The sequence below is a fragment of the Mustela lutreola genome, chromosome 6, assembly GCF_030435805.1.
Source record: "Mustela lutreola isolate mMusLut2 chromosome 6, mMusLut2.pri, whole genome shotgun sequence".
In the NCBI taxonomy this organism is placed as follows: Eukaryota; Metazoa; Chordata; class Mammalia; order Carnivora; family Mustelidae; genus Mustela; species Mustela lutreola.
The window spans coordinates 14,541,320-14,566,515 of NC_081295.1; the positions used below are offsets into that span (position 1 = coordinate 14,541,320).

The following is a 25,196-nucleotide window of genomic DNA, read 5'->3' on the forward strand; positions in this document are numbered from 1 at the left end:
AGGAGCTCCTCAAGACTCCCTGAAAATTATGAACATTTGAAAGACATTCATAGTAATAATTCATCATTTTTAGATTAAATAGATTTAAGAAGGAATGTTTATGGTGGTCCAGCTGCATTTTATTTTTCTTCTTTTGACTTAAAAATCATTTAACGCAATCACCAGTAAGTCTTCCCAACTCTACTGTCGATTATTCAAAGATGACACACGGGAAGATTTTACTCCAGCTCCCAGCAAGGCAAAGGAGAAATTGCTCTATAGTGTGGATACAGTGAAGTGATGACTTCATTCCAAAAGTTAACCACAAATTCTAAAACATATTCTAAATGTTCAAACATGCAAAGTTTCCTCAGACACCTTTTGTCTCTGGCACCTTCTACACAGAGAACTAAGGTGGAAAGAAAAGCAGCAGATGAAAGGAAGGGGAAAAAAAAACTGTGAGCACTTTACTGTAAACACTGTCCAGTTTCCTTTTTTTTTTTTTTAAATAAGCATTCTTTTAAAGATTTTTTTTATTTATTTGACAGAGATCATAAGTAGGCAGAGAGGCAGGCAGACAGAGAGAGGAGGAAGCAGGCTTCCCGCTGAGCAGAGAGCCCAATGTGGGGCTCAATCCCAGGACTCTGGGATCATGACCTGAGCTGAAGGCAGAGGCTTTAACCCACTGACCCACCCAGGGGCCCCCACTGTCCAATTTCTTATGGAATTTTTTTTTCAAGTCTTTTGTCAGGTTCTGATGGGATCTACTTATCCGTAGGCATTCAGAGAGTCTCGGTCTATACCAGTGTACTACTAGGACAGGCTGGCCACCAAGGCTGAGAACAGTTGTAGGGTAAATCGCCAATGTTTCTTTTCTGATATTTTGAGGTATGCATTCCCAATGTTCCCCAGGAAAAGGTCAACCACTTTGGCAAATGTATCACGTCTTTGAAAGAACTACTAAGAAATCAGGACCCTTCTCCTGGGAGACAAGCCCCTATATACAACCAGTCTCTCATGGTATGAGTTAGCACGCCTTTGCTTTAACAATGATGATAAGATAATAATGATAAATTGTGACATTTATTTAGCGCTTAATGTATCCTAAGCACTATGCTAAGCGTTGTATATCTGCCATCTTATTTAACTCTTACCACATCCCCGTGGCATGGCTGTATTCCCAAATTCACAGACAGGGACACCAAGGGTCAGAGGCACGAAGATTATAGATTTGAATCAGGCCGACCTGACTCTGGATCCTAGCTTGTAAATCCTTCCCTCCGCCAGAGAATGGGAGGGCTCCTTTACACAACAGTTCTAGACCTTGGGCTGCCCAAGGCTGCCTGACACTGCTTAGGACCAGCCGGGTCACTTTTTTAAAAAAAAGAAGACTGAAATCCTAAATTGATTCTGGAAATTTGTCTTCTGAACCACACATCCAAGGAACAAAGGCCATCCACACTAGAGCAGACAGCAAGATCATATACAACTAGCTACTCTCTCACAATAAATTCCTGTTAGGACACTGCCACTGTTAGCAAACAAGGAACAAAATGCATTGAAAGTTTCTCTTCACTTGCCTTTAAATAACTGATGCCCAGAAGTAATTCATTTTATTCTCCTTGATCATATAAAATTTTTGAGATGAGTCCTACTTTGTGCAAACTCTTCAGGCTTTTGACATCCCTGGATCGTCCTTTCGTGTGTGTGGTGTGTTATTTTGTCCTGGTTCTTCTCCTACCTTCTTCCTTCTCCAACTGTATGTATTTAGGGAAAGAGATTAAACAAGTCCTGGGCAGCTGTTTACCCAGAAATTCGAGTGAGGGGAGAGAGAAAAACGATAAACTAAATATTTACTTAGAGAGCATAAGCACATTTTTGCTGGGCAGAATTGTCTGGAACAGCTCCATGGACTGAGTTTCTTGGATAAGTTCACACATTTCATTTTTCCTCTATAAACACAATCTCAGTTCACATCTATTTATGTAATAAGGCCATCGGAGAGTGATGAGTGACTAGTTAATGAGTAGTCTTTGTTCTTTCCCTTGTCAGATTTCCCAAGACTCTGGAAACAGGTGCCCTTAGGTCAATAGATAAATATTAAAAGTACCCTTTTACCTGAGCACCATTATCCTGCTGGTACTAAGAGCTCTAGTACAGGTTCGTCTTAGGAGAGGCAATTTTGGGCATGTTGATACCCTGATAATTGTCCCAAGGGGGTGGCATTTATTTCAGTAGATAAAGTAGACATTTCCAAGAGCAGCCAACTGCACGGAAGCCCGCTCAGCACTGTGTGTTCTCTCTGTCCCTATCTCAGCCCATTACTTCTCCCTAGGTTAGCATTCTTCAACGTTAGAAGGCACATGCTAATTAAATTTTAATAAGAAATGCTCTGATGCTGTTAAATGTGCCATGTCCTTCAACAGACTCTGTAGCACATGAGCCCATATTCCAAAGATGGTGACCTTTCTAGTGTTTCTCAGGAGCGGACTTGTCAAAGTGCAGCCCCTGTTTTCATCTTGATCTCTGGCTTCCCTGCTCAGAGAAGGTAATAATTGACAAACGGGCTATTCACCACTGTCAGTCAAATTGTACTGTTAAGTATATGCACAGACTTGCCCGTCACTAATGTCCTTAAATGTCTGTCTTCGAAAGAAAGAGACTGTTAGAAATCAACTTCATTTTATTTAAATATTGAATAAGGAGGAAATGTAGAATTGGCTTTGGTGCTCCTGTTATAACTCATCCAGGGACAGGTGATGCATGGTGTTTGCCAGGGCATGTTTTCAGCTCAAAGGAAAAATACGGTGAAGGAAAATTCAATCCAGAGTTCATGGGTGACTGCCCATTCTTCTCAACACACTTTAAGGCAAACCATTGAATTCATACATTATCAGACCCAAAATGATTTGAGAAAATTAATGCACCACTTGTCTTTGCAAATGAGAAAACTGAAGACAAGACAGACTAAGTTACTTGCCCAAGATTGTACAATAGCCTCAAAGCAAAATGCTCTTATGTCCATAATACTAAGTTGATCTGTGTGATACTATGAGGCTTTACAATTAGAAGCATTTATTTCAGACCCAAGGAAACCACTCACCTCCAGATATTTTAGGATACAAGCATTGTCTTCTTTGCTTCTACATGTGAGATACGTGAGTATGGCCTGGGCGACCTTCATTTGTGTCATCAAACAACAAAATGTTGCAGAGAGGGTGGTAGGGCGTGACTTGGGAACCCTGCTTCCTGCTAGAGCTCTCCATTTCACTGTGTGATTTGGGGCAAGTGATCCAGAGAGTCCAAGTTCTGGGACTTAAAGATCTCAGGGTTGAAATCTTTTTTTTTTTTTTTTTTTTTTAAGATTTTATTTATTTATTTGACAGAGATCACAAGTAGGCAGAGAGATAGGAAGGGAAGCAGGCCCCCTGGTGAACAGAGACTCTCCCCCCGTGATGTGGGACTCGATCCCAGGACCCTGAGATCATGACCTGAGCCGAAGGCAGCAGCTTAACCCACTGAGCCACCCAGGCACCCCTCAGGGTTGAAATCTTAATGCTGCCACTTGCTAACTGTATTACCTTGAGCCGGCTACTCTATTTGAGTCTCCTTTTCGTCATCTTTAATGGTAATGAGCACATGGAGACTATCGAAGGGATTAAGTGAGAGAATAAGATAAGTGCTTAGTGTGTTGCCCAGTGATTAGAAGAGTAAATGTTAACCCTCCTTAGCCACTTATGTATGGAGTTAGAAGATGAACTAGATATTCCCTAGATATTTCAACATGAATATTTTATAATCTGGAAGCTTGAGAAGTTTGTTTTCTCCTTCCACTAATAGATATGTGACATACTTCATGTATGTTCTACTATATTTTCACAAAAATATACAACTTTTCTTAATTACTTTATGAGGAGTAGCTCGGTGGCCTGAGCATAAGGGCAGTTAATCAGTTTGACCACTAGATGGTGATTAAACTCTTATGGCCTCCCAGTTGGTAGCCTATACTGACCAACTTGTAGAAGACATAAAATGTATAAAATATGGAACTTTCAAGTTGGAAGACCATCTAATCTAATTTGGAAGGTTTGAAGCTATTGACACTCAGAAGTGAAGTGAGTTGTTCAAGGTTACACAGATGTTAGTCGTAGACCTCGGACAAGAATACAACAATTTGGGCCAACAATTTGTTTTGGGGTTGTTTTGTTTGTTTGTTTGTTTCATGAAACTGCAAGAACCATTCTAGAAACGCAGTGTGGTATGTGGCTGTTTGGAGCTCCTGCCCGAGTACTCTGCTTGTCTCATGATGGTGTAATAAGAAAGCTTCGAGTACTCCCTCTGTTCTCTTTTAAGGGATTTGTGTCTGGTTTTTTGTCTTAACATTTATCTTCTTTGGTGCCACCCTTTATCCCTCACTGCTATGAATGTAATCTGTTTTCAGAAATTAATGGCTTATAGGATACCTGGAAACATAATGTTTTCTTATGAGAAAAATGTAGAGTAACCAATATAGTTTTTAAACTTTATTTCTCCAGTGGCCTCATATTCAGTGTCTTTACCCTAAGTGATACTATAACACTTAGTGATATTATCACCATTAGGAAATTTGTAGTAGGTATGGGGAAATGTGTCTCATTGGTACATATATTCTTTTTGTTCGTGGAGTGTTTTGTGTGTATGTGTATACCAAATGCCTCTCGTAAATACCATTTCCTTCTACGGCTTTTCTGCTCATAACCACATAAGACATTAGTGGATACTCACAAAGAGAAAATAGTGTACCTCACCCAGGACTTCACTTCCATATTCAGAATTTTGCAGTCTTTCTTAAGAATGCTGAAATTCATACTTAATCTCTAATGTACTATTTAAAATTAGAAGGGAAAATGGAAGTAGATAGGAAAACTTGGAACTGTGAGTCTAGAAGGAGCCTTCAAGAAGATCATCTGTTCTCCGAAAATGGTGTCTGTTTCCCAAAGTCACAGTGCCAGCAATAGATAGGATTGGCCTAGAATCTACGCCATCCCCCACAAGTGCTGCCACCATTTCACAGACAGCTTTGGGACCCACATGGCTCAGGGTCAGATGCTGATTCAGTGCAAGATGAAACCAGGGTCTACTCTAAGACTATTTGAACTTTGACTCTCTTCAAGATGGCTGCCGCTGTTTTTAACCTTGCTGCATAGGTTTCGGCCCATCCAAGATGGCACGATGGGATACTTTGCATAATTCTGACAGCAACTAATTTTGCCTAATGGTGCTACTGACACCCTTAAACCAAAATGTCCTGCATCAAACATCCACATTTTAATTATCCTGGATCTGCTTGATCTATGCTGGTCGGATGTGTGTAGAGCAGTTATCTTTGTGGATGGAAAGTGTTTTACCAAATTAAGGTATGGGATTTGAAACCAATTAGTTGCCTTACGTTGACTGACTAAATGTTTATTTTTTCATCAGTGATGTGTCCAAAAAAAAAACAAAACTCTTCTTGTGGTGGTGGGGAGATCACGCGGGCATACTGCAGAAGGCCGCCCGCTCATTGCTAGGATGGGTTGGGTTTAGCTTTCAGGAAGGTGAGGAAGCAGAAAGCAGCATCCATCCAACACTGGAGATACTTGAGTTATTTATGTTGATTCTCCTCTCAGGTCCATAAAGGGTGGCTCCGATTCCTCCCTTTCTGAGCCTCGGCCCGCTCGGTCCGGCCGAGCCTTCTGGTTCAGAGTCCTCCGAGCGGCTCTTCCGCTTCAGCTTCTCCTGCTGCTCCTCATCGGGCTCGCCTGCCTCGTGCCGATGTCAGAGGAGGACTACAGCTGTGCCCTCTCCAACAACTTTGCCCGATCATTCCACCCCATGCTCAGATACACAAACGGCCCTCCTCCGCTCTGAACCAAGCAGACGCCATCTGCAGCGGTGCTGGTAGCATAAGAAGGGTTTGGCCAAAAGGGATCCCAAGCTAGCAAAAACAGGACCCGAATCTTGGCGAATGCCCTCGGTGCGGCAGCTTTAGCTCTCCTCCATGTCCCGTGGGTGAAATCATGGCTCCAAAGGTGGATGGTAAACTAGGACAGGAGGAGAGCAGACAGACAAACTCTGAGCCTCAGCGCTAAAGAGATTGAGGACCTCCAACATTCTCTGGACGCATGAATTCTGGGCCATTGGCTCATCCTATGCACACCCAAGACGTCACTAGACTGAGCAGCTCTCCCACAGCACTGCTCCATCCATTCAATAAAGGACTCTCCTGGGAGCCATGCTGGCATCGAGCAATGTACCAAACAACCAATGCTGATGAGATTTTAGAACCTTGTAACATACAGTTTTTAAGGGCTTATATGGCACCTTTCTTTTTACCTTGTTTCCTTTGGGGCATGAGATTCTAACCTTTGCTTTAGAAGCACAAGCTGTAAATCTAAAGGCACTTTTTTTAAAGGTATAAAGAAAAACTGGATGTAATAAATAAGATCATGAAAGGCTTTATGTGAAAAAAAGTTGAATGTTACAGTCAAAGAAAAGTTATTTATGTATGTACAGTTTGCTAAAGCCAAGTTTTGTTTGTATTGATTTCTTTGCATTTATTATAGATACTATAAAATATGTTGTCTGTGATTTTTTTTCCTCCCCCCTGGAGAAATGACTCTAAATTTACATACTAAGCAGGCACTTAGCATAGCACAACCTAAATGATCCTTTGTGGAGAATAAGAGAAGCTGAAACATAAGTATATATGAAAGAGAAAAAGATGATCGCAGGTAGCGCACATTTAGACATAAAGGACTCTGGATGATTTCTTTCCCTTTCCCCTTCCCACAGCTAATCAAATCCACTGACCTTTTACTCCCCAGCATTTTTCACAGCCCCCTTTCTTCTCTATTCCCTTTGCCCAGTTGGAAGAAACCCCACACTAACCTTCTCATGGAGACCACATCTCCTTTCCATCCCAAGGATACTCAACAGCTATGTGGATTTTCTTAAAGCTCTCCTGTTCACATCCCTACTCTACTCCAAAACCCTCTGTTGCTTTTCATTACCTGCTAGAAGAAATAGAGTTTTCATCCACCATTCAAGTCCGAATATAATAAGATTTTATTCTGCCCCTCCGATCTTGCCAGCCAGCGGCCATCGTGGAATTGCTTGGTGCTCATGGACTTTTAATCCATCCTTTAATAACTGGTAGAGGAGGATTTATATAAAGCCCAGGTTTCAGGCTTCCCTTGAACATGGAAAGCTCTGGTGCCTTGGGTATATACTCTTGCATGCCAATCATGGCAGGGGTGACGTGGTTGCTGTCACTTGAAGAGCACGAAGAGACAGTTTTTACATTTGCCTATTAACTCTGCCCACTACCTGTCCCAGTTTACTCCTGTGGGCATTTAGTGCACAAATCTTGCTCTACTTGGAGAATCTAAACCAAACTGAGGTACTCAACCTGAAGCTGCCTGCCATGGTTTCCATGATGATGTAGCCTGAGTGACATCTCAACTAGGGTTCCTTGAGGATTATTAGTTCTCCCAGTTCCCGGGGTCACTACAGACCTTCTCATCCCATCTCTGGGGGGTACGACCTGGGGGGCTTGCATTAGAAACAGACACCTGACGTGATTGTAGCCTGACTGTTGAAAAGAACTTCCCCATCTCCTCTTACCTCCACAGTTCTGTTCTTACCACTCTTTCTATCCTCTCCGATAAGACTCAACTCACAAAGCCACCCTCCCTGAAGACTTCGCGGCCCACTCTTAGACTATATTCAAGACTTCCCCCTACTGAATTTTCCTCACATGAGCGTTCTGTTCTCTCTTTTTTTTTTAAGATTTTATTTATTTGACAGAGATCACAAGTAGGCAGAGAAGCAGGCAGAGAGAGAGGAGGAAGCAGGCTCCCCACTGAGCAGAGAGCCCGATGCGGGGCTTGATCCCAGGACCCTGAGACCATGACCTGAGCCAAAAGCAGAGGCTTTAACCACTGAGCCACCCAGGTGCCCCGAGCATTCTGTTTTCTACTGTCAGATGATTCCTATCTCTTTTCCCCAGAACGTCAGTGAGGGAACAGATCAGAGTTGAGTTATTCTTATTTTAAATAAGAGAAACCTGTGTTAAAGTTTCCCATCCTCCTGCTTCTGGAAAGGCTGTGAGCTGTGGCAGAGAATGAGCTGCAGGCACTTTTTCCGGAGATGGGGCCACGCTTTTACCTCACTTCCCTGCTACTCCTGCCGAGTAGTGGGGTCGGGGCAGTCCAGCCCTACAACAGACAAATGTTGCTGCTCTCAGGAAAATCACCACACAATGAGACATTACTCATGGAGACCAGCACCAAGAGACGGCAGGGCCCTTGCTTCTCCGCATTATGATTACTTGACTGACGAGGCATCTCCCATCACCGAAGAATCAAGTGTTAAATGTGGCTGAGAAAAAAGTTTAGTTTTGACTAAGAAAAATCTTCTAATCTTTCTGTGCCTTTCTAAATAAGCCTGTGAAGCACCCAGAGGGATGGGTGAGGTGCATTTCTATTTAATTTTTGAAGACTTCATCCAACAATGAGACAGAACAGAAGTGGAAAGTCCTGGCGGGTGGAAACATTGAAGCCGTGAGGTCCTGGCTTTTCCCCAGGGGCTGATACGACCAGGCTCTTGAGGACCAAGCCAGCCACCAATGGGGGCTTGTACATCTGCTCGGAGCTCTCCCACTCTTGCCTGCCTCTTGAGAAAGGGGACACAGGAAAGCATCAGGAGAACCCTTACCTGCACCCCAGCCAACCCTGGTAAGAAAGAAAGGATGTTTGGGGACAAGAGGAGGGGGTTTAAAAGAATATTGAAGGGGCAAAAGGGCCCTCATTTCTGGAGTTAAAGACTGCCACGGGCCCTGCTATGGCCTGGAGGTAGCCGGTGATCCCGAGAGTGGGGAACGAGGAGGGGCAAGGCCCAGAGCCACTGGCCGACTGGGAACATGGTGAGGTTGCGCAGACAACCAGGAACTGTTAGAAGTGGTGAGGAAAGAGGAAAACCTGTAGAGCCAACATGGAGAAGTAAAGGCCTGGAGACCTAAAAGTAGAGACTTCACGGGAATTCCAAGGACGAGTGAAAGACTTTTGGGAAAACCGCCCCTGGGGAGCAGGAGTGTTGCCTCCTGCAAAATGGGGCGGCAGCAGCTTCCCTTGTTTTTGTATGAAGAGAGGAGAGACACCTGCAAAAGGCTTGGATGAGAAATTCAGCAAGCTGAGGTCTGGGATTTCCTGTTCAAAAACGCAGGTTGTGGTCAACTGATTTACAGCCTATGCTCCGGGGCCAATTATTAAGAAACTAAAGCTAAAGAACTTTACTGACAAGCCACGGAAGATATTGTAAAGCAAAAAGAGGTGGAGCAGGTTGTTTTTTGAAAGCTGATCGTGGCCAAAAACACAGGGTCTCCAGGCGCTGGTGTGGGTGGGCCTGGGACCAGCCACACTGGGTGGATTCGTTCCCCGCTGCCCACCGGGCCGGCATCACCAGATGTATCCTCGGGGAACTGTGGAGAAGGAAGAGGCCCGGAGGGCGCCCTGAATAGGTCCAGACACACCAGGCAGAGGACATTCCCTTCCTGTCACGGTGTTTATCCAATGCCCACTGTGGTGCGTGACCTGCGCCAGAGCTCAGGAGGCCGGTCTCAGCCAGGAGGGACACCATCACTTCTTGTGCAACCCTCACAGGTCCTTTGAATATGGAAGAATGTGTACTTGGCTCCACCAGTGATGGCCTGAAACCGGGGTTCAAGGTCAATGAGACTAGAAGGGAACCAAACAGAAACAGTGTTTGATTTAGGGGAGAAAGGGGAGCTTAAATCTATTGCATCTGTCTTTGTCATTTCCTAGCAGCAAATTTCTTCTTTTCGCTTCTTCGTCACCTGATCTATGTGACGGTGGCGTGTGTGTTTCTGAAGAGCGTGAGTGTTCGTCTGCGGACGCAGGGACAGGGAGGCGATGGACGGGCATGGAAGCCGTTTGTCGTGAACAGCACCAAGTTCAGGTGACGCGAAGGGACATTTTACCAAGAGTGGTCATTTTTGTTTTAGAGTTAATAAAACACTGTGATAAGAGGCTGACTGTCAGACTTCCATTAATCCAGAGACAATGAAACTGAAAAGGAATGGCTTTTATTTTTCAGCTCCTGGCTTCTCACTGACGTCTCCCTCAGAGTTTAAAAATCTCTTCCAGGAATCCATTTGGGAATGCCACAGAGGAGCCTGAATTTGGGGAAGAATCCTCATTCATACGAGTCAGTGAAAGGAGCGGGTGAATCGGGGGCATTTCCTGCCACTGGGCAGGACACTGGGCAAGGGCAGGCTCTGGAGGAATTCACTGGAACTGCTGAGGAAGGAGAATCTTGGAAGGCTCGAGAAGTCAGACAGTTGAGAATTGCTAATAAAAAACACAGCGACATGCTGTAACCCCATACCATTTGCTGAACCATGAGGAACATTTAATCTGGGGAGCCGAGGAAGCCAGTTGGGACAGGGGTATAATCCTTCTAAAATATAAAGGTCACAGGAAAATAAATCAACCTTGCCATTTTTTTTTTTTTAAAACCTGTTACCTAATACAGGAGCAGGAACATAACAATTTAAAAACTCCCATTTATCAGAAGACAGTCCTTGGTAGGCTGTGGTACCCATGACGGACTGTATCAGTGCCACAGGCGGTGGAGAAGAAATCCGGGTCCTCCTGCCCCACAGTAGGGTCGGCGCCTCACAGATGTGCTTTCCAAGCCCAGGCCCGAATCCTGCTGGACACATTCTTGAGGCAGTTGCTGAGCTCGGAAAGTGAGGCTGCCAAGCAGCTGTCGACACTGCCGAGCGTTCCCAGCGGTCCCCCCAACCCCAACCCCCCCAGCACAGCTCCCCTCCCTCCCCTTCCCCACGTCCGTGGGATTCGCAGGTTGACCGGAAACTGTAGGGGTGCGGTCTGTCCGGGCCAGGGCCCTCCAGGTGCGGTTCGGGTCCAGGACGTCTGTGCTACCTGAAAACTCATTAGCGATGTACCACTCTGGGCTCTAGGCCACCACCTGCCCCAGATTTCTCCATCTTGGGACTGGTTCACTCTCTCTCGCTGGCCGCAGAGCCCACATTCGTTATAAGCGATTTTCCCATCCCTCCCCCACAAACTTATCCATTGCATCAAATAAGTTTTCGCATAAATCTGGATTTTTCTTCTGGACTCTGGTGTGCTGTTGATCTGTCTTTCCATTGCTGTCTTAATTGTAGCAGTATATGGAATTACATGGAAAAACTGATTACAAACGTAATGTGTATATCCATATTATATCTGACTACAAAGTTATAATGTATATATCTATATTATATCTGACTACATATTGATATAACATAGATATATAGTAAATAGTATAAATATAACCACTAATATACTGACTGGCACGGTATATCTGTTACTTTATTATAGATTTTATTTATTTATTTGACAGAGCGATTTAGAGAGAGCACAAGCGGGCAGAGTGGCAGGCAGAGGAGGCAGAGAGAGAAGCAGGCTCCCCGCTGAGTGAGGAGCCCAATGCGGGACTCGATCCCAGGTCTCTGGGATCATGACGTGAGCTAAAAGCAGCCGCTTAACTGACTGAGCCACACAGGCGCCCCTATTATAAGTTTTAATACATCTAAAGACAAACCCCATTTCGTTCTCTTTTTTATAAGTTCTACTTTAAAGGCTAATTGTTAAAGTCAACCATTTGAACTACAAAAGATTTTCCTGTTTCCTAAAGAAAAATGAGCAGTTTCTGACCTCCTTCTCATTCCTCTATTTGGTGTTACCTTTCTAAGCTTTTTGATTTCGTTATTCAAACAGTACACACGTACTGCTTTTAAAGATGAGCTCTATTTTTATTTTTCTGTGACTTGCATTTTTAACTTAACAGAGTTCCGCAGACCTAGTACATACGTGTTTATTTCACTGGACTCCTCAAGATCTTCCTTCAATGGTGGGTTCCTTCCAGATTTTTCCTGTCAAACCATGCTGCTGTTGACTTGCATGTATCTGCATACATATCTTTGGGTATTGCTGTCTTTAGTTCCGTAAAAGCATTGTTCTAGGTGGAATTTCTGAATCAGAAAGGTATGGACATTGTAAATTTCAATAAATTTGCCAGGTTATTTTCTGAAAAGTTGTAGTGATTTACAATCCCCACCCCCCACAGTGGGGAAGAGAACAGTATTTTCACTCCCCACTCCCCCTAATCTAAAGCAGTGATTTCTAAGTTATGGGAATCATTTCTAAGTTATCAATGTCTAAATTCTGCACATTAGAATCTCTCAGGGAACTGACAAAAATGTAAAATCCCATGCCTCACCTTAAGCTAATTAAATCACGAGCCCTGAGGATCAGTATTTGTCGGTAGCTCTCTGGTGAGTGCCATGCCCCAGACAAGTTTGGAAGAGCTGGACCAAATGTTACCACTTTTCTAAAATATTGCCCAACGGAGGGCAACAGTAGCTCATTGTTTTTAAAATTTGCATTTCTGTGACCTGTTTATATGATGATTCTGTTTTTGTTACCTCTGTCTTTTATTCATATGTCTTCCATAACCTCTACTTTTCTCTTGTTTTTCTTTCACTTTTTTACCATTTCCGAGGAATGCTTTATATATTAGAGAAATAAATAACCCTGTATATCATTTGTCTTGACGTTATACAGTCCTTTAGTTACACAGAACATTTTAATTTTTATGTCCTCATATCTGACAGGTTCTTTCTCCTTTATAGATTCTGGATAGTCTATAGTAAGGAGGTCTTTTCCTCTCCAAAATTATGAAAATGGTTGCTTGCATTTTCTTCCAGTAGGTTTTTAATCTATCTGGAGTCATTTTTGTAGTTTTAACGTGAAGTAGGAAGCTACTTGTCAACTTCCAGACAATTGCCCCAATGCCAGTAGGGAACAAGACAATGATACTTCCTTTTATCACTAGCTTTAGCAGCCAAAAGCCAGCATGGGGCTTGTTGAATAAATTTGACTGCATCCCTAATATTTACTATAATGCAACTATTTTTTAAAATGAGATTAATCTATATTTATTGAGGAAGATGTTAAATTTTTTTAAAAAGCTATGGAATAGTGTCTAAATACTTTCCCATTTTTGTAGGAAGAAAACCCATGTTAATTGCCTAAGGCAAGGAAAATTTTAGAAAGATATATATGAAATTCAAGGCTTCACATTGTGAATAGAATCATCAGGGGGAGAAACTATTTGAAGTATATTATTTAAATTGTGACAAGGAGCATGATTTGTTTTTGAGATCCTAATTGCTGTAATACTGATAATTTTAAAATCAGCCAAAAGGGTACTTCTGTTGTTGCCTGAGAGACATTTGATTTGCTTTTTAATTAAAAAGCAATTTAGATATGCTCAGCATAAATGTTTGGGGGTCGCTTATTAAAAGTACCATCTTCATGGCTGACTTCGCACTGGATGGTGAACTTAGTGTGGCTTCCAGTTCCAGGGTGGAAGGGCCACAGTGGGCGAGCCCCCAATTTCGGACGAGGAGACTCCCTGATGGAGGGTATCCAGTGAACCCCAGAGAAGAGCCTTCCTGGGAGAGAGGTCCTCCCAGTGAGATTCCTTTGCTCAAGTAACACCTCGGCTTCCTGAACTACTCTCTGCTCCAGAAGTTTCCACCTGCGGGTGAGATCAGTCCATCAGGGACATCATGGCCACCGGAAGTGGTGGGGGCGGGGCCACCGGAAGTGGTGGGGGCGGGGCCACCGGAAGTGGTGGGGGTGGGGCACCAGCAGCCCCTCGGAAAGCCCGGGCGGCTTCTAATATGCCTTTCCTCCCCGAGACAGGCTTCGGAGATTCACTTGCTTGACTTTTTCCTTAAAATTTGTTCCTAATCAACAACCTGCCTTAACCATTCTGCCTCCTTAAGCCGGGCTTGGCGTGGGGCTCGGCCCCTCCTGTCCTCCACCACCCTCACGGATTCTGCTGATCAGAATGGAAACCTGATAGAGGAAGGAAGGTCCTGGATGTTTATAAAGTCCTCTGTGTCCAAGTCTTATGAAGGAGGCTCCCCTGTAGCAGAGACTCAAGGGCCACAGGCCCAGCCAGCTCAACCCGGTAGCTGGACCACCTCCTAGCTGTGTAGTCTGGGAAAGTTACCTCACCTCTCTGGTCCTCATTAGCCTCCTGAGGAACAAGGTAGTCCCCACTGCAGGAGGTTCTGTTGAGGACTGAAGACATCCGTGTGTGTCCTGTATGGTGCGTGACAAGAAGGGACAGATATGCTGGCCATTTGATGATTGTTTCCTCTAACATCAAACTGATTTCAGAAATAGCTATGGGAAGAGTTTCTAGAGCGCACATTAATTTTCAGACTTTTCTGGGAGGAGAAAAGCTTGCCCACCCAGGAGTTGCCCAGGAGTAACAACACTGGCTGCAGGGCTATTCTCAGCGTGACCCTGGGGCCAGTCAGACTCCCAAGTCCTGGTAGGATTGCTCAGCATGGCATCCCTGCTGGGGTAGCTCAATACTTGATCAGCCCTCCCGTACCTCAATCTGGCTGCCTTTTGCGGTTCCTCCCTCTATGGCTTCCATGGAACATTCTTTCATTTTTTTCCCCCAGTTGATTTGTTGGGTTTTGTTTGGGGGACAGGGAGGGGGTAAGGCGAGGGCTGCAATGTTCTTGCTTGGAATGGAAATGACATCTTCGCTCCTGGGTGGTAGGCACAGAAAGTTCTGCAAATCCTTTGGCCGGTCAGCAATCACGTTGTTTGTGTCCTAGCTGGAGCATCTGCCAGGTTCCGGGGTCCTTGGTGTTCCCTCCACTGTGAGTGCTGGCATCAGGAGAGCAAGGGTTCTGGCCCCTGTGCAGAGCTCCTTTCTCAGAGCCGGGGACTTCCCACTGGCAAAGACAGGGCACCCCTGGCTTCCCAGAGCTCTGCAGGAGTGGGAGGTCGGAGACCTAGATGGTGACCCAGATGGTAGTCAGGCAGGTGATAAACCTTGTTTGTTCAGGGTTTTGGATTCTTTTGATTCTGTGAGGTCCTGGTACCCCTTCCCTGGGGTTTCATTGAGCAGTTTCTTCTCCTGGTGGCCTTGTGGTACCCCCAAGGGTGAGCTGCCCTGCCAGCATCAGAGAGTGCATATCTCCAGTATCAGAGGGGTAGGGGGCTGGAGAACAGGAAGACCCACTTGTCAGGATATTTTAGTGGAAATGGAACACAGGAAATTTGAGAGGGAACCCATTTTATCTTTCTGCCTCTATGCATTCGTAGAGAATAATGAATAATCTCTGTATTGCTTTAAGTTCTCTGATGTTGACTTCCCATTATTATTTTTTTTAAAACATGGTCCAAAGCTTAGCAGTTTTTTCCATAGTGTGAAACTTGGAGCTGCCTTGGGTTCTGTTCTCTTGGGATTCAGGTCTTTCTTCTTCCTGGATCCAGGGTCTCATGATCCTAGGCTAGAAGGGCTTGGTACCAACCTTGCCAAGTAATGAAAACAAGATTCTCTATGCAAACCTCCCAGCTTTTTTTTTTTTCCCCCATAAATCCACTAAAGCTTTTCTTTTTACACATTTTATTTTTCGCATTCAAGAATGGATTTGATTATAAGGATTGTTTTGTGTGTTTGTTTCATTTAAGTAGGCTCCATGCCTAGCACGGAGCCCATCGTGGGGCTTTGAACTCATGATCCAGAGATCAAGACCTGAGCTGAGATCAGGAGGTAGACGCTGAACTGACTGAGCCACCTGGGTGCCCCTATGGTAAGGACTGTTAAGAGCCATTTTTCAGCATTTAATAATACATTCAAAAATAAGTGAATGGATGATTTGCTCTGGTTTATAATCCATCTCCCATGAAGCAGGGGGCAGTTCCGGCATCACACATTCAGCCCTTTCCTTCATATTGAAGGACAAGCTTCCCTGGTATGGTTGAACCCCAGAAAGCCAGCTGCACCTGGTGTCCTTGAGGCACTAGGATGACACACAAGGCAGCTGCCGCTGGCAGTGACAGGATTCCCTCCTGTGACCACAACCTCTTGTTGTTCCTGCCCCATCCCCAGCCTGGGTTTAGGCATCCTCGGGATTCCCACGTGTTTTTTCTGGTTGTAAATGGGGAAATATTCAAGAACCTTCATGGCTGAAACTCTGTTGAGCCTGGGATGAACTCAAGCATTCAGTCATCCCATAAAAAATATTTATCAGCTCACAAACCTTTCATTGGCTTTTCTCACAGTTTTTGATGTCTTGATAAAAAGGCATCTGCTGACAGGTCGAGTGCTGCGGAAAGGCCTAGCAGGGCATGGAGTCCAGAAAGTCATGCAGAGTGCTATCTCGCGGCCTTCTGAGTGACTGGCTCATGGCCAAGAGTCCAGAACCGGCCACTTTGGACTCTTTTCCTCTGCTCCGTAGTTGTCTGGCCACTGAAGCTCCCCCCCCCCCCCCCGTTTCAAAATCACTTTAGAAAATGTTTTCCCAAAGGCTTCCTTGCTTCAGGTTTTTTTTTTTTCTCTTGTCTTTCATCTAATTGGGATGAGAGCCACTGTTTTGTCCCTTCTACCCAGACACTAAGTGCCTTGGCTGAAGGCCATGGTCTTGTTCCTGGGCCATGAGCTAGGTGCTGGTCTTGTGACAAAGAAAGGGAGTGAGCCTCACCTAGGTACGGTCCCCTCTGAAAGCCCCACTTCTGGTGGGGTGCCCGCTGCCTCAGACCTCAAGGTCTCGGGTCATCAGCTAGAAATAGTTCTCCCCCTGGTGCCAAGGTGCAGAGGAAAATCACTCCTCCCCCGCCATTCCTGGCAGAAACCAGGGGCAGGACGGTGTGCCTGGTACAACCTCAGAAATCAAAAAGCTCTGGCAGTAAGTGTCAGGGACGGTGGCAAAAGAAGTGCTTCGCAGGCTCTGCTGTCCAAGGGCCACCCATCGGAAAGGGAGGGGGACACATTTTTTTCAGAACTTGAGGGACATAGCATTAAGCTTCCTGTCCAAAATGCCCTAAGACTCATGTTTTGCCTTAAAAGTTCATGTGAATTTTTCTACTCATAAAATGTCAACTTGGTTAAATAAAAAATTAGCACATTCTCTGATCTTGATTAAAATTTCACATGTATTGGGGCGCCTGAGTGGCTCAGTGGGTTAAGCCTTTTTCTCTTGGTTTCGGTTCAGATCATGATCTAGGGGTCATGAGATGGAGCATTGGGCTCCGTGCTCAGTGGTGACAGTGTTTGGGACCCTCTCCCCCTCTACCTCTGTCCCTCCCCGTGCCACACGCGTACCTGCGCACGCTCTCTCTCTTTCTAATAAATAAATAAATCTTTAAAATTTTTTTCACAGATGTTATATGGCTTTAACTTCCAAGAACCTCAAACCCAGTTTCTGAAATGGGAGTCATGTTTACAGTCCGGAGAAGTGATCAGATGTCTGCCATTCCTGAGATTTCTGATACTGCGGAAACCTTACTTAACTGCGTTCTCGGTTTCCTCCCTGGTAAGTAAGGACCGTAACATATCTACCCTCATATCCTAACTAGATAAAGATTACCTAGAAAGGGACGCCTGGGTGGCTCAGTTGGTTGGACGACTGCCTTCGGCTCAGGTCATGATCCTGGAGTCCTGGGATCGAGTCCCGCATCGGACTCCCAGCTCCATGGGGAGTCTGCTTCTCTCTCTGACCTTCTCCTCGTTCATGCTCTCTCTCACTGTTTCTCTCTCAAGTAAATAAATAAAATCTTTAAAAAAAAAAAAAAAAAAAAAAAAGATTACCTAGAAAAATTTGTACAGAGCTAGTATGTTGCATTGTGAAGCACCCAGTAAATGGGACTTTTCTGTGTGAGAATGTGCATGTGCTGCAACGCCGGGGGAAAGGAAAATCAAACATCATTCCTTATGTGCAACACATTTTGGCTTAGGGGTTATCTCATCCACACAGAGGAAACTCCTGCTAAAGGGAAGTCACATCACCTGTACTTTCAACCAGGTGTCCCAGATCGTCTGCAGGCAGTTCCGGTAGAAAGCGTATCTCTGTCTTGAGTGACCATCGCTTGCCTGGACTTAGCACTACTTATTTGGTGGTAGCCCTAAATCTTGCAATTTTAAGCAACCATGAATGTGAACATAAAACGAGCTTTTTAATGCACATAGCCTGTGGTGTAAATAATACAAATTGTGAACATTTGCTCCCCTGAGGTATATATTCTGTATTTGGGGAGAAACAAATCTAAATATGGCAAGTCTTAATTTAAAGGTCCGTTAAAGGCTTAAGAATGTGTCATATTGGAGACTATGATCTGGAGCCAGTTCGTGCGTAGAATCTATCTTTAGTCCCCATTCCAGCCTTGACACACAGATCGCAAACCATTCTCCTCAAAGCTGGAGACCCCTGGAAATAACACACGGCACATGAAGACAACCGCATTCCTTGGTATTCAGAGAAGGATAGTAAGGGACAAAGAGACTGTGGAGACACATACAGAATGAAAGCACCTCATGCAATCCTCAAAACCACCCTGTGAATTAGGTGTTACTGTCACCATTTTGTTGACAAGGAAGGGGAGGCTCTGAAAAATTCATTGCCAGCGATCATAAGCCTTGTCTGTGGTAGAACCAGGAAATGAGGCCAGGTTTGCTGGCCTCCAACGTCCGCACACTTCCTCCTGTCCCCCGGTGGCCAGGGGGCGGGGCGGGGGGAGGAGCCTGGCATCAGAATGATCTTCGCGATTCCCGCATTCCACCACCTTGGTTTGAGGCAATCAGTGGTAAACCATTAGCATGAAGGGAGTTTACAGAAACCCAGCCGGTTGACATTTGTTTAATTTTTTATTTGAACATCAAATAGATTGAGAAAATTGTTTACAAGTGCTTGAGCATCCCGCTGGACTCCTTACTTTTTAAAGGTGCGAAAGAGGTTTACAAGTGTGTTTCATTAAACAAAGCAAAGCTGCAACAAAACAGAATCACATCAGTAATAGTATGCATCTGCGAAAAGGCATATTAAACCATCAGACACAATTTGGCATATAAGCCTTTTCCCATAAAACAAGAGCTCTACATTGAAGAGTATGTTGTGCACAAAAAGCATTGTTTATAAGCTGTGAGAGAACATAAACTGGCATAATTTCACTTATTAATTCAAGTCTCTATGACCAATGACCTCTCTGTAAATGCAAAGGGGTCCACATCTCAGGCACCTACTCATGGGGCTGTATGTTGTTTCCAGGGTACACAGCTCTATACAAACACACTGAAGATGGATTTGGAATATGGCAGCATTTACATATTTTAAAAGTTCAGGCACATTTGGATGCAAAAAAAAAAAGAAGAAGAAGAGAAATTGTCCTTGAACCTCTGAAAGACAGTGCAAAATTGAAGTGCCAAAGTAGAGCCAGCGGTTACTTAGAAAACAATGACAAACGACATAGAAAGAGGCCACACTCACTTTAACCCAAATGAGAAGGAGATGCGGCCAGAAACAGAGGAATCACACTAATGAAAAGATGAATATTTGGGACCACAGTTGAATTTCTTTGCTCCAGCTGCGAGTAAGTTTTCAGGGAGTTCACCTAGGAAGTGTGCGGTGTAATCTGGATTGTCCTCCCAAGCCTTGCACCGAAGGGAAGCAGGATTGCCTCACAAACTACTCTACGATTCTAACTGCCTTCCGAGTAACTCGTTTCCCAAAGCGGATTTGCCTGTGAACATTAGCTACTACTACAGTCCTAGTGATCATTCCCAGCATCCACAGTCCATCTCAGAGTGGGAAAATATGAATAGGAAGGGATATGCATTGGTTTCATGTAGGGGTACTCTAAACCAACAGCCTAAATCAGTGGCCATTTCAGTGTATAAGATTTTAATGTAAGAACACCTTCATGTGATCGAGAGTAAATGATCAAGAAGTCCGTTATTTGATCAGCCCACAAAAAGGCATGGGATACGGCATGGTTAGATAGCCTTGCAAGGTTCAGAGGAAACTCTAACCAATGACTCTACTTCCTTTGGGGCTGGATTTTGCAACCTCTGTAGAGTCTTCTCTTTGGATGAACTAGCTTCTCTGATGGTTGCACATCAGCCTTCCAGAATCATCACAGCAAGCCCAGAGCTAAGCAAGGGCCAAAAGAAACTCAGATTGCTAGCTATTCCTTAGACTGTCCAGTGGACGATGCCTGGTCTTCCATAGAACTCCAGATGCCATTTTAGAAATGGCTACCATCCGTAGTTCACAGGGCACAAGAGGGGTACAGAAGCCTGGTGCAAACCCCAAATACCAGTATCCATGTGCCTCAAAATACTTGCAAAGCTCTTATTACTGTATTTCCCACTCTCGAAATTCCTGAACCTACTTCCCCACCCTACCCTAACGCCCAGGTTGATTATATCTTTCAAAACTTAAATTGCCTCAGCATGGCGGGGGTGGGGGTGGGGGGGGAGAGAAGCACGTTCCCTACCCCCAACAGCAGTATCAGCTGCAAAGTGTCAGCTGTCCAATAGTGGCGCTTCAAAGAAGAATGAAAAGAGATTTCTAAAATTATTTGAATTTTCCTGGGCTAACATTCCAACCATCTGGTGTTCTCTGCCCATCTCAAAGGTAGTAGTATCTTTAACATGAATACAAACACATTAGATGAATAATGTAAAACCCTCCACTTTATTATTGTTTGGATTTAGCTGGTATTACATCATCTATAGTACTAGAATTTTTTTGTCTGTTTTTCTTTTTTTAAAAGAAAATCTAAGTATAAACATTAAAAAGAACCCACTGACCCATTAGGTACTGTCCAAAAATATTACTACTGATATTTTGGTAAAGTAAAATTAGCTGCCCTGAATAATTTTCCTTTGCAGGCATAATCTCTGCTACATAAGATTGTCTATCATTCGATATCCAACAATAGGCATCTGGATTAGTGCTATTTTGTCTACTGTGGATATAAAAGTTGATATGAAATGTGATCTTCATTTAAATGAATAATCACCAGGCCCTAGGTATCAATGACTCCATACATGACAAGGTAGCTATACAAAAAAAACTAAATGTTTTTCGTTGGTTTTGCATGTTTAACCCAGTCAGATTAAATCCAGAACGGAATTACTACATTCAATTGTCTGATAAAGCATTGCAATTTCAAAAAAAATATATATTATACTATATAAGGTGCTTCTTAAACAAAACAACAACAAAAGAATTATGTTCTAAACACGTTCTTAACTGCAGATACACAAAATTGCTCCTAAATTCAGATGCACATATATGAAAAAAAACTTTTTTTATTTTTTGGCCCTCCCAGGTTCCCAGTCCTTTGGTGCTCACTTACTAAGTAATCAAAAATGAGTGAAATCTACTTTTCGAAATAGGCATCCCAAGAGAAGTCCTAGAAGCTTGACTGGGTCGTTGGCTAACACATCACTTCTCAGTGGGGTTTGAATTATAGACAATGAGGTCACCGGAGGAAACCAGACTTACTTTTTGGCTGAGAAGAAGAGATACACCCTAGTTGCTCTGGGGAAGCAAAGGCCTAGGGTAGGCTGCCCTGTGGCTGGACTGAGCCTTTCTCGTTTAGCCTGCAGGTCAAAGGATTCCTACAGCTCCCCATTCTAGTCTTGCTTTCTTGGCTTATGAAGTTTAATGAAATGAGCTTCGGGGGAGTTTTTTTCCCCAAGGCCAAACCCTGGTTTCTGGATGAGCTCTAAACGACCAAGAACGAGTAGAGTCTGACCAGGTCCCAGGCAGCCTGAGGAGTGAGCCTCCATTCCGTGCTTTCTAGCCCCAGTCAGTCGTGTGCTGGGCCAACCAACAGGAAGAACACAGCTGTTTACTGCTGTTCCTTCCAGTCAGGGTGGTGAGAAGAGAAGGGCCACCCATGGATCCCAGCCCCACTGTGCCCACAGGGCCTGCCAGGGGCACTCCTGGGTAGAGCTACAGCCCGAGGCAGGGTCACCATGAACCTTCAGTTTTCTCGGGTTGCTGCCCTATTCTCCTCCTGTTCTCTAATATTTCCAATGATCATACACATTCACTGTTGCTCCAAGTGTCCCAGCGCTAAGAGTGTCACCAGGGTGCCCACTGATTTAAACTGCCCTTGGTCATACGCTGGGCACTACTACCTGTGATGAATTTACTCTGTGTTAAGTTACACACCAGGAAGATCTGAGCAGCGCGCCCTCTGCTGGTGAGTGTGAGACCACAGGAGAACAGGGCCTGAAGCTGATGGGTGGGGCAAGTCCTGGCGGAAGAAGGCTTTCTTTCATAAATTGAAAGCAAAAAACAAACCCCAATAATTTATCCCTTAGAAGGAAACTGGTCTATGTGGAGGTGAATTAACTGCGACCAACTTGGTGTTTCCCATAGGTCCATGGGAAGCAAGAATTAACTGGAATCCAGGCCCCGCATGTAGTGTTCTCAAAAAACCAGTGTAAGAACATGCAGCAGCTCAAGGCGCAGCGTATCAAACCGACAGAGTTTTGACAATTAGGGGGCCTTCCTCCTCTGTGGGCATCTTGTATTCCTATAGGGCAAATGAGTAGACAATCACTGAATATTCGGCTCCAGCCATGCAACAGAGCAAAAGCTTTAAGGTATTACTTTAATAAAATGATACGTTGCTATAGGAATACAGGACAATGCCATAATGAACCCTTGACCTCGCTCTCTCCAAGTCAGCAAGGAAAGGAGCCACTTTCAAGTCTCTCCTGTGGCTTTTTCTTAGATCCACTAAGAGGCACTTCACAGAGATGAAACGTCCACTCTCCAGGTCTGGGTCTCAACAAGTAGCTTAAATGCACAGTCACCCAGTCCCAGCGCCTAGACTGAGTTTGGTCATGGAAAGCTACAGAATCCTCATGCTTAGTAATGTAGCAAAGAGAGAAGAGAGAGAGAGAGAGAGTCCAAGAATTTAGCCCTGGAATCCCTTTGGCTGTCCCCCAAAGAAGGCGTGCCACTAAGCACTGAGCAAGCAAACAAATGGCCACTCATATATCAGAAAGCCACGGTGGCGGGTGCGAGCTGGAGTGAGTGCGGGCGCGGGACTCTGCGATCGCCAAGTACGACGTGGGTAAAAGGCCGCGGGGATTCTCAGGACCTCGGGGTGGCCCCGGAGCTCTCAGACCGTGGAGGGGAAGCTCGCCGCCTCCTCGGTGATGTAATAGGCTTGCAGGGAATGTGACGAAGTGGCGCCCGTGGTGGCCAGCTGGCTCTCGCTCATCTCCTCCATGGGCGCGCTCCCGCCCCCACGGCCGGCGGGGGCGTGCAGGCGGTGCGCGTCCAGCATCTCCAGCAGCAGGTCGTAGAGAGGCACTACGTTCTTGCACTTCATGCTGTAGAGGTGCTCCATGCCTTTGTTGCTGCGGGGGCGGGAGACACGGGGAGGACCACGTTAGCGCGACCCGAGCTCTAGGCCCCGCTGCGACCCCCACCAAGGGCGAGGGAGGCAAACTCCAAAGACACCTGCCAACCTTTCTCGCCCTTTAAAGAGCCGTTTCAGGATCTGCCGTGCAGGTGGCTGCCTTCCCCTGACTCACTTGAGGTTCTCTTCCCCTCTAGTAGCATCCCATCTAAAAAGAGAAGAGGGACCAGACAGCCATGGAGGTGGGAATTTTTTAAAATGCAAAAAAACAGGAGTAGCCTGGGTGGCTCAGTCGGTTTAGCGGCTGCCATCAGCTCAGGTCTTGGCCCCAGGGTCCTGGGATCGAGCCCCATGTCGGGCTCCCTGCTGGGGGGGGGGGGGGGGCTGGGGGGGGCTGCTTCTCCTTCTCCCTCTGCCTGCTGCTCTCACTATTTGTACTATCTCTGTATCAAATAAATAAAACCTTAAAAATAAATAAATAAATGCAGAAAACAGTTCAAGGACTTCCTTGTTTCAGACGTTCTAGGTGTTTGCTCATTAATCAGAATAAGATCTAAATTTCTTTCATGCACTGCAAGGTCTAAGTGATGGAGCTTCTGCCGAACTCTCAGAGCTCCCCCTGCCCTTCTCCCCTGGCTTATGCTTTTTAGCCCAGCCGGCTTTTGTGCTAGAAAGAAAAACGTAACTGAGCTTTTAAAGAAGGAGCTGGAAGAAACTGAGTTCTTCAGTTCCAGATACGGGTGTCTGCACTCGCTGCCTCCTCTGCCTGGGGCCTCCTTCCCCAAACCTTCAAATGCTGCCTCCTCTGAAAGATCTTTTGCTGCCACAGTCGTAGTGACTTCAAGGCCCTGTCTATGGCTTTGGCTGTCCTCTAACATTTATTCTGTTTTCCTCCCAGTGCCAGGACAACCTGAAATTCCTCTCCGGACACACGCAGGCTTATTCTTGCCGCACTCGCATACACCAGTACAGTCAGGGCAAGCTCCCTGCGGGGCAGCGATGTGCCTACCCTGTGGGCCTACAGCAGTGCCAAGAATGTGCTAGATACTCAGACAACAGGGACAAATGGACACAGGGAAATGTGGGTAAATGGCATTTCTTCTTTTAACCTCTGTCCTCCCCATCTTCCCCAAGCCACAGCTCTGCTCTTTCCCCACCCGCCACCCATGGAAAAGACATAGAGCAGCTCTTATCGATCTTGAGATATTTTAAAAAGAATTATGTATCATGAGGAAACGGGACCAAAAGAGTGCCCTGGAAAATAGTTGCCTATTTTGGTAGGGGAAGAGTCAGCACAAGCTGGAAACAGGCCATGAAAATCCAACATCAGACTGTTCAGGTCTTACAACACTACAACCTAATTACATATCTAAGTGGAGTTTGTTTGTTTGTTTTTCACTTAAAATGCTGTTAATGTGAAGTGCCCGCTGGATCTCACACTGTCTTGCTTGTGCAACCTAATGAATACCATTCATAGTCACAAAAAATCTGGTGTTCTGAGTAACAACATATGGCTTGGGCCAAACTTAATAAAACAGAGTCCTGTGATTTAGGCTGGATGTAACAAGGCACCAAAACATTATCGTGTGTGTGTGTGTGTGTGTGTACACGCATGCACCCCAGTGAGAGAGAAAGAATATGCTCACAGCTTTCACTAGAAGAGCAGCTTCTTTTCAGCTTTTCACACAATTCAAGCAAACTCTAGAGAGTTCTTGCACTGCTGCTGCCCTGTGTCATACATTACCAATAAAACGACCAGAGCCCTATAAATTTAGTGAAGATATACTGGGGTTTTAACTAATTAGGTTTGCTACTGCTGAAAAGCAGTGGACAGATTTGAAAATTCAGCAATTCCTACCAGCAAATAAAAACCTTCATCTGCAATACGGTTTCTACGATGTCTTGGAC

The 25,196-nt window shown here is 45.0% G+C and overlaps 2 protein-coding genes and 1 long non-coding RNA gene across 28 annotated transcripts in view; 2 read left to right on the forward strand and 1 right to left on the reverse strand.

The window, feature by feature from the left end:
- The window catches only part of SYNE1 (spectrin repeat containing nuclear envelope protein 1), a 465,519-nt gene extending 458,943 nt beyond the window's left edge, over positions 1–6,576 (forward strand). For 18 of the 20 annotated variants that reach the window (XM_059176745.1, XM_059176732.1, XM_059176741.1 and 15 more), the window contains one exon: positions 5,628–6,576. In XM_059176745.1, the coding sequence (XP_059032728.1) occupies positions 5,628–5,868 (241 nt within the window). In that variant the 3' untranslated portion in view covers positions 5,869–6,576. The remainder of the gene's footprint in view (positions 1–5,627) is intronic. The other 2 variants (XM_059176748.1, XM_059176749.1) reach the window with 1 other exon arrangement.
- A 7,162-nt stretch (positions 6,577–13,738) lies between these two features.
- Positions 13,739–22,382, forward strand: LOC131833452 (uncharacterized). Its single transcript, XR_009354475.1, has 3 exons — positions 13,739–15,715; positions 17,285–17,437; positions 22,295–22,382. It is a non-coding gene; the product is annotated as an uncharacterized LOC131833452 (long non-coding RNA).
- Positions 18,747–25,196, reverse strand: part of ESR1 (estrogen receptor 1) — a 427,341-nt gene continuing 420,891 nt past the window's right edge. For all 7 annotated transcript variants that reach the window (XM_059176760.1, XM_059176756.1, XM_059176758.1 and 4 more), the window contains one exon: positions 18,747–23,286. In XM_059176760.1, coding sequence (XP_059032743.1) covers positions 23,046–23,286 — 241 coding nt within the window. In that variant the 3' untranslated portion in view covers positions 18,747–23,045. The remainder of the gene's footprint in view (positions 23,287–25,196) is intronic.